Raw genomic sequence first — 9,581 nt, forward strand, 5'->3', positions numbered from 1 at the left:
CCTCCCTTCATTCGCGACAAACGGACCGGCCCATCTCTCCTTTCCGAATGAGAAAAAGTGCAGCTGCGTGCGAGAGACTTGGTTCGAACTCGCGATCTCAACGCAACGTGGATACTGCACTAACCACTACGACACATGTTCGTTGGTGCATATCTACTTCCGCTCTTTTATTTCTACGTATAGGAAATGCCTTCTATCCTTTTTACGTTTTGTTTTTCCCTTTTCCTTTGTTTTTTTCCTATTTATTTTTATTTTTCTTTAATGTGTGAACTTGTTTCAAAGATGGTTTTTTTTTCAAAATTGACGACCTTTTTTAAAATTCACTGAACTTTTTTTTCAATTTTGATGAACTATTTTCCAAATTGGAATGAACATTTTTTTTCAAATTTGATGAACTTTTTCGAAATTTGATGTTTTTCCATTTCAATGAACTTTTTTTGTCAAATTTGATTTATTTTTTTAATTTGATCAACCTTTTCAAATTCAATGAAAAAATTTCAAATGCGATGAATTTTTTTTTCTAATTCGGATGAACTTTTTTCAAATTCTATGAACTTTTTCCGAAATCGATGAAAAAAATTCAAATTTGATGACCTTTTTTCAAATGCGATGAACCTTTTTTCAAATTTGATGATTTTTTTCCAAATTCGATGAACCTTTTTAAACTTTGATGAACTTTTTTTCAAATTTGATGAACATTTTTCTAAATTCGATGAAACTTTTGTTTTAAAATCGATGAACTTTATTCAAATCCGCTGATTTTTTTCTAGAAGCGATGAACTTTTTTTAAAATTCGGTGAAGTTTTTCTAATTATGATGAACTTTCTCAAATTTGATGAACTTTTCTTATATTCGATGAACTTTTTTCAGATTCAATGAGCTTTCTTCAATTTTGATGAACTTAAAAACCAATGAGCTTTCATTCCTTTTAAAAAAATCCTTTGATTTTGTAGAAAAGTGCACGTATTCAGCAAAAAAAAAGGAAATAAAAAAGGCGAAAAAAACTGTTACAAACAAAGAGAAAAAATAAAAATTAAATGGTTTGGGAAGCTTCCCACACGGGGACTTTGCAAGCCCGAGAAATAATATAAGGAAGCAAACGAAGTTTGTGATCGTAGGCCGTTGGAATGCGTAGTGGTTCGTGCAGTCCTATCTTAACAAAGAGGTCCCAAGTTCGAATCCCGCTGGAGAGTGTTCAGGCCAAATCGAACTGCGAAGTTGGTAGAGGCAGAAGCTCGAGAGGATACTGCATCTTCATGTACTAGCCAACGCAACCAAAAGTCCGAACTGATAGAAAGGGCTAGTGCAATCCACATATACTGTAACAGATTAAACTCTTCATTACCAACAAATAGCTCAACATACCATAAAAAAAACAAATAGCTCAACATACTTACGGAGTACATATTATGTATGAAATGACCCCAGCTAAGGAAACGAAAACCCGGCCCTTGCAAATGTTACTACACAAGATAATATACAGTGGGGAAGCACGTAGTTTATAGAAGAGGGTGAGCACCTAAGTACAATCATCTACGACACCTTAGACACGATGAAACGAAAACATTCAACAGCAAGCAAAGGTCGTTCGTTGTTGTTCCGCATGAGTGACGAGTCAATCACGGCAACTCCTTGTCCATTGAATCGACTAGAGACTGAATGTCCGTCATGCGTGATCCACAGGACTGACTTAGTGGATACCCTCATCAGCTATTGCTTCCTGAAATTACAGTCTGTGATCAGGAAATGGACAGACAGAAAGAAACCATAAACCGGTAAGAGCAAAACCTTCAACTTTACCTGAAGCCGTAGGAGCTTTTCTCTGACTGCTTGTTCCCTGTTGAGAAACCCCCTTCAGCGATCTTAGCTTGGATGCGGAAGGCCTAAACGTGTTGATCAAAGGCTGGTCAAAAGCATCATCCTCGTCGTCGTCATCTCCACCATGCCCCCGTTGGTCAGAGTCACTAACAGACTCTTCATCACTAGATTTGTTTCCATCAAAAAGATTTCTCACAGGTTCATCTCTAGGCTTCCTCGGGCGGCCCCTGCGTTTTACAGGCTTTTCCTCCTTTTCTTCTGGATCAGAAACACTATCAGCCACAATTTCTACAAGAAAAGCATCCTGTGGTTCTGGAACCTAAGTTACAGCTCAGAGAGAGAGAGAGAGAGTTCAACTCACCGTGGAAAACCTCATTCCTTGCATGTTTCTCACGTAAGTGTTCTACAAAGGTTAAGTACGGGCGCCAAGCACTGGGATCTTCATTCATATCGGTATCTTGTGCCCTCTTCTGTACATCTGTCAAACTATATGTAAAAAAGATTACTCAGAGTGAAACACAAAATCAGGGCAGCACCACGAATGACAGAGCTAAAAACATACATGTCTGGTATATCTGACGAAGGAAGTTTAGAAACAAATGGCACAAGAGCAGCCTCGAGGAAAGACAATTGCTTTGGGAGGTCCACAAAGGCAAATTGAACACCGCACTGGATAATCTTTAAGATCTCAGACTTGTTTTTAATACGAACAGCGCCAACATAGTAGCCTGCAAGCCGATTAGCAAGATCTTGACACTCCGAGTAAGATTTGGCTATCAGGTTTTGGTTCTCTCCTTCGCGCAAATAGGTCATATACCGTTCGTACGCCTAATTAGATGAAAAACAAACAATGATTGACACAAGATAGATCACGCTTCATAAAGAGTATACGTTAATGGCACGTAAATTAACAAAATCAAATGCAAAGGTGATTTACAAAAATAAAGGCATTTACCATTCATTCCTGTCAGCACATATGTCCAAACAATGTACATATTTGGAGATGATTCTTTGTAACATTGCAAAAGATGAAAAACAAGTTTAAATACTCCCTCCGTTCCAAAATAGATGACTCAACTTTGTACTAACATTAGTATAAAGTTGAGTCATCTATTTTGGAACGGAGGGAGTAGATACAATGACAATAGCAAACCACGTTACAAACAGGACCCCATGTGTTCCTGGTTTACAATCAGTTGATTTTCAATCACTAATGGCATCCTTGATAATGCAGGATGAGTATAATTTCCTGATGCGGTTTTTAGTTATTATTTATTTCAAGATAGGTTATTAGCTAATTCAGAGAACAAATTGCAGGATGTTCATACAGATAAGACACTACAAATATCCACCTACTTGTAAATTTCTGAATAAATAGCATGTGCATTCAAAGATAAACAAAAGTACCCGTCTCAATGCCTCAAAGAATAGAGCAGCTATATCGCTGTTTGCATTTTTCTTTAGTGCGGTAATGAGATGCTTGATGATCTCTGTCGTACTTGCACCGTGAGATACATAGTGTGAAACAATCTCAGGGCCAAGGTAATCCTGCAAACAAAATAAATTGCTGCAAATTTCATTTATCTGCCAATAGAAAACGCTACGGACGTAAACCAAGTTTGATGCATAGAAGGTAGTCTCCAACAAACTATCTGGAAGAATGTTGCATGAGAACCCCTATCGCAGGCAGAAATTGCAGTATAAACCTTTGAAACTGTATCAGCAAGCAGTAGCTTTGCAGCTGCAATCATGACAGCATCCCTGTTTGTGTCTTCAATATATTCTTCGTTTGCGTCTTCATCTTCTGTGTCATCTGAGGGTGAAAAGTTGGCCAATTTCAGTAATTAGCAAGAAGCCAGGCAACAAAAAAATTCTTGAAACGCCATTCCGGACAGATATTTTAAATTTGAAGTAGAAAAGCGTGCGACAAGGTAACCTGATAAATTCAGCTGCTGTTCACATAGTTTCCAAAACTTCTGAACATATTCTAATTGTGGGAGATAACCCAAATTTTTTAGCTTTGTTGAAGAATACTTTGACTTCTTAAACAAGCACCACATCTCTGCAGTAATGATGCAGACCTGGAAGCAAAAGAAGGCATTGAACTGTCAATGGGTCAACTTAAGTGCAGGAATACAATTGTTACAAAAATAATGCATTCCTCCTCTTCGCTGACGTTTAATTCAGAAGGCTTACTCTGGAGGAAAGCACGGTGGTGCTCCTTCCCTCTTTCTGATAATTGGACAGAACCACCAAGAAATAATAGAGTTGTTCAAAGAGAGACCTTTGCTTGGAAGAAAGTCCCTCGATAGATGTTTCAGATGGGTTTTCAACGTCAATTGCATTAAGGCACCATGCTACTTCAAGGAACATGTTGATGAGGAGAAAGCTCTTTACCTAATCAAGCATCAAGTATTACCTCAATATGTTCCTTCAAGTTTATTCTGCAAGGAAGATTGAAGTGCTAATAGTAATATCTCAACAGTGCAATGGTTCATACCTCATTATCCATCTCTTTTAGATGACTGAGGATTTGGTACATATCTTCAAATAAACCATCATTTTTAACAGGTTTTGACAACTGAAGTTCATGAAGTCGCTTCAAATTAACCAAGAGAGAGTATTCATCATCACCTGCCTGCAAAGCCGACAGTCATCATATTATCTTCTGGCTACAGTACATATACAGACAGCATGAGTAAGACATACCTCTACTTCCTTGATCGCAGTTTTTACTTTCAAAACCAACTCATCTTCAAGAATCTTAAGTTTATTTTCAGCATAATCTAGAAGATCCGCCTGACACTTTGTGCAACAGAAAGCTATTGCCTTGATGCAAGATCTTAAAGTATCCTTGTCACCATGTTTGAAGAAGGCATCAACAATGAGATCTATGACGGCCTTGAAATTCTGAACCAAATTATAAACAAGATTATTGGCCAAATAAAGAAAATCAATGAGAAGGACAAGTGATAGCTTTTGCAACTGACCTGCTCTTGCCTCTTCAGTGAGTACATCTCAAGTTTCAAAAGCATCATCATATCAATTAGAGGGGATATCTTGGCCTTGTCAGGCAAGTACTTTCTCAAAAGTTGCGGGTACCTCTTCATCAAGGCATTGGTTATGTCACCCTTGCTATTTTCTAACATCTCCTGTAAACTTTTATGTTTTAGTAATGCCGCAGGATACAATTGAACTAAGTGTCAGTTTTACGAGAACAAATAGCTGTCAATAAACATAATGAGCAATATATAATCCAGAGTTCAACAGGAAGAACTTGAACAACATCAAGGAGTATAAAGCTGAACTAGACAGGGGAAAACCATGAAAAGGGTGTAAAATCAGAAAATTGAAGCTTAATGTGTAGGATCTGGATGCTTAAAATAAACTCAAAAGATTTCCTATCTCCTCCCACACAAAAAAAGATTTTCCATCTTAATGATAGAAAAGGTAAGTTCGCAATCAACACATACACTAATGTGTTTATCAGAAGGTGGTCATATTCAACCAGTATTATTTCCATTTTAATATTAATTTCACAGTCCTGGATGATTTACCAATTTAGACCACTGGGCTAATCTCCAGAAGTTGATTCACTAATGCAACTTACATAAATAGAGATGACATGGTACAAATTTAGAAGGGTTAAATTAATCAGACTCTCGAACATAACTTTTGAAGGACTGACATTTTCTGTGCCTCAGGAACCAAACATTGAACATTGAAGTACCCCATGGAACGAACCTACTTTATGTAGGTAATACTACTTAGTACTTAGAAGAGATGACATCTAGCAAACTGGAACTAAAGAAATAACTAGGCCAACAGCACTGTTGGCAATGTTACAGATATTTAAAAATTAAAACTATCCATGAGATGATGAATCAGTGAGACTTTGCACCAATACTATATGATACCACAGATGATACTGATACCTTTTGAGATTTGTTGTAGTACATCTTCCTACTGTCAGTTGCAGGAACTATTCTTTCCCCAACAGCCTTCTTAGCAGAGGCTCGCAGCATCCGAACTAGATTTGTTCCATCCATGTCAGTAAGCTCAGCTATCGGAGTTTCATCGAGAAGCATGGAGATTATACACTTCCAGTCCTGAAGAACAAAAATAATGTAATTGTGACAGAATGTCACACTGACAACACTCACTGTATACTCTTTTCCAAATAGAGTTGCATAAACGGAGGAGCATACTTTCATGGCCTTCATGTCATCCCAAATATCATCAATGACGTAAGAACTCAGGACTGGGTCATCCGAAAATTCCCTTAAGATGTGCAGCATTCGACTAATGTGAATCTCGGAGGATTCATTGTCCCCATCTGGAATTCACTAGGTTAATAAATGGCTGAAGTAATCAAGTACTATTTGATAACAAGACAGGGTAGCATAAGAGTGCAATCCTTCAAGTCACGAGTACCTCTAGCTACAGAAGGGGTCTTGCAGTTCTGTGCTATCAGGTGATCATAAACTAACTCCCCTATTGCACGCCTGATCATAGGAGGTTCGTCAATAAGCAAATCATATAGGGGACCCAAATCATCGTCACTCAAAAGTTGATGCCTGCAAAGCAAGGAAACAATACTTTTCATTTATGTTCCAAGAATCACATAAGCATTTGAGCTACATGATGAAATTTTGTGTAGCCTTGTACATGTGAGCTTCAACTCTGAATAGTGAATACGTAACTCCTACTTCCAGTGCCACGGCTTAGCCAATTGCAGGTATGTTTAAGCTTGTGTTTTCATGAAATAGCTTTGAACCAATTGTCATTCAAACATCCAAAATGAAAGAATTTAACTGATGGCGTAGAAATTGATGTAATCGGTGCACTGTGCAGATAGTGAATGATGAAAACATTTGAACAAACACCACACCCGTATTTCAAAATGGAAGCATCAGTCCTTGTATATAACATTTGACAACAGGAATGTTGTGCCAGATATCCAAGAAATTAGTATTCAAAACTTCTTACTTGAAATTGAATTTTACTTGTACATACAAAACCTCATAAGCAGGCCTTGATATCAAAAGCTAGACAAACCCAACTCTTAGCACATCTTAAAAAGGCTATGGCAAAATATGTGAACTTGCGTGGTAACTACCCCGACTGGGCACGCAAAAGATTTTGCTGTGAAACCTCAGTACGAAGGCCATGAGAAAGTGAGCTCACCGAAGTAATTGCTTGATGAGTCCTATAGCTGGCACAGCTACTGAAATATCAATATCATCAGCAAGCTGGATCATCCTGCTATAAAACCTCTCCGTAAAGAGACCAAGAGAAGGTATGTTGTCATCTACATCATACAGGCTTTGCAAGGCAAGAATAGAAGTTCTTCTAACTCCAGCATTCTATAAACAAAGAAGTGCACAAAATAAGTTTGCAAGTCTCGTTGATCACAAAGAAGGTATCAATGGGCACAATTAATCTATGAATTAAACCTTTTTTACCTTGTCATTCAGTGTCCACCCAAGATACTTTAAATATATGTCTTGTAAGAACAGTGATGGATATGAGACAACCCAAATACCTAGGGATTTTATGCATAATATTCGGATCTCAGGGTCAACATCCCGATAACGGTGCATGAATAACCTACATGTGGCAAAATTATAGTGTTTAGTTGCCTGCTAGACCAAGATAAGTATAGATTGAATGACATGTGCAAGATTCTGGATACCGATGAATATACTATCACTTAAGAAAGATTAGAACACTTAATTAAGTAAACAATAAAAGGCTGGGTGAGTGGTCTCTAATAGAAAGCCTCACCCACTGAATATTTTACGCATCGATTCCTCCAAATATGTAATATTTTCATGAGTAATAGATAGCCTTTTGTTGAGAGATTCAACAGCTGGCCCATCACTGTGCTTCTTCTTCTCTGCATTCAACTGCCTTTGAGTGGTCTCACGCTGTCCACTGAGAGTCTTGGCGACAGATATGAAGGACGTCACAAGCTGGAGCCCAACCAATGAAGCTACTTGACGATAAACCCTTGGGGGAGTACTGAAGCACAACAAATTAGCACCTTATACACACGTATACAAGACTAAGGAAAAAATAAGGATGGTGACTGGTGAGACCTAATTACCATGATACAGCAACCACGTAATCCTTGATTGTCGTGAATAAGTTATCATCAAATAATGGACCATTCTGACACTCAAGGACCAAACTATCCCAAAAAGTAACAAGATTTTCTTTGAAGTTCTTAAGGTCCTTCCTTTTTGAGCTATAATTATCATCCACCAGACCCTGTTCTCAAGTTAAGATTGACAAAACTCAAACAGAAGAGAGCATATATGCACAACAGTAGAACAATATAGGATAGATAAATAGATTATGTGCATTGGATTATTGAAATGGCCACAGATGATGATTCTCCTTTCAAAATCTCACAATAGGATACTTTTCTTGCTAGCTCAGCTAGTTTGAATACAATGTCATCCACAGCTGCCTCATGAAGGTCGCTTGCATATATATCATGTCTGGCGCCACAAACCTGTCATTGTAAGATTTGCAGGTTAATGAAAATAACGTTGCAACGATAATTTAAATAGAACAATAAGTAGCGCATCAAGTTGGTATTACCTCAAATAACATTGTTAATATCTGAAATAGCACTGACTTTGGATTTGATTCATAATCCTCGACCAATCTTTTGACAGCATGGCTGATTAGCCTGCCATTATGTTTGACTATGTCTGCAAGTTGCGAGTTTGTAAGGAAACCGAGCGGAGATGAAAGATGGAATATAGTTTGTTACATTGAAGTAAAGCTTGAAAACTAGGAACATCTCGGCGTATTTTCTTAAATTAACATGAAGCCTTGTTGTTCCTACAAGCCACTGGCATCATGTTGAAGTAAACTGTGGAAGTAAGGCAAGGACCGTGCATATTGAGGACGATCATGCATTCTGCAGACCTAATTAATAACTATCAATAAAACTAGATTGATTCATGTGAGATGACTCATTCCTGTTATGATGTTCTAGAGTCAAATATTCCTGGACAAGGTCACCAAAGTCTTTGTAAATCATAAATCGCATGGAGATTATGAAAATCTAACAATCATTACTCTTACCATGTGTCCTTACACGTAACATATCCATGCCACTTGTCAGTTCTTGGCTTCTCGACAATTTCAAATTTTGCCACTGGAGGCAAATAACCGGATTGTGAATTGTGATAGTTCATAGATGACAAAAGTTCCATTGGGATCAAAATGACACGAATTGACAATTTTCAGCTAGACAGACACATATGTAACAAAAATCCTCGAACCCAACTATATAGCACATAATGGCGGACCCTATTGTGGAAGGGGTAAACCCTAGCAGCAGGTTCACAGAATCCCAGTCGCAGGTTCACAGAATCCCAGTCGCGGCACCCACCAAACCCACTTCAGGCAGAACGGCAAAGCATGCCCCTTACCGATGAGGGTCAAATCCTCGAGCGCGGCGGCGGCGGCGGTGGACACCTCGCGCTTGCGCTTAGACCGGGGCGGAGCGAGCCCATCGGCCGCCTCCGCGTGGTCCTCCCCCTCCTCCTCGTCCTCAAACTCTTCGCCGGTCACGAAGTCGCTCTCCCTCGGCCTTGGCGGGCGGCCACGCTTCTGCAAACGCACGCACGGAACAAAATCAGAAATACTAGCCAAAATCAGCGGGATCCAGCTGCTCGGCGACCGCGTGGAGGGAGAAGGGTTACCGGGCGGCGCATGGAGGCTATCGTCTCCGCCATTCGGGA

The 9,581-nt window shown here is 38.9% G+C and overlaps 1 protein-coding gene across 2 annotated transcripts; it reads right to left on the bottom strand.

Moving 5' to 3' along the window:
• Positions 1-1,315: 1,315 nt before the first annotated feature.
• On the bottom strand, positions 1,316-9,575 carry LOC119295755 (sister-chromatid cohesion protein 3-like). 2 transcript variants are annotated; one of them, XM_037574209.1, is made up of 22 exons: positions 9,543-9,575; positions 9,270-9,450; positions 8,428-8,540; positions 8,246-8,338; positions 7,928-8,091; positions 7,606-7,842; positions 7,284-7,428; positions 7,006-7,184; positions 6,253-6,395; positions 6,027-6,154; positions 5,754-5,927; positions 4,809-4,970; positions 4,528-4,728; positions 4,319-4,456; positions 4,015-4,215; positions 3,755-3,899; positions 3,525-3,631; positions 3,226-3,366; positions 2,381-2,646; positions 2,180-2,304; positions 1,801-2,073; positions 1,316-1,720 (listed from the first exon to the last, which is right to left on the bottom strand). In XM_037574209.1, exons 1-22 carry the CDS (start codon positions 9,573-9,575, stop codon positions 1,707-1,709), a joined length of 3,363 nt encoding a protein of 1,120 aa, XP_037430106.1. In that variant the 3' UTR covers positions 1,316-1,706. The 2 variants fall into 2 exon arrangements, with proteins under 2 accessions (XP_037430106.1, XP_037430105.1); XM_037574208.1 differs by having other exon boundaries at positions 1,801-2,076.
• Positions 9,576-9,581: the final 6 nt, after the last annotated feature.

The sequence above is a fragment of the Triticum dicoccoides genome, chromosome 4B (genome assembly GCF_002162155.2).
Source record: "Triticum dicoccoides isolate Atlit2015 ecotype Zavitan chromosome 4B, WEW_v2.0, whole genome shotgun sequence".
In the NCBI taxonomy this organism is placed as follows: domain Eukaryota; kingdom Viridiplantae; phylum Streptophyta; class Magnoliopsida; order Poales; family Poaceae; genus Triticum; species Triticum dicoccoides.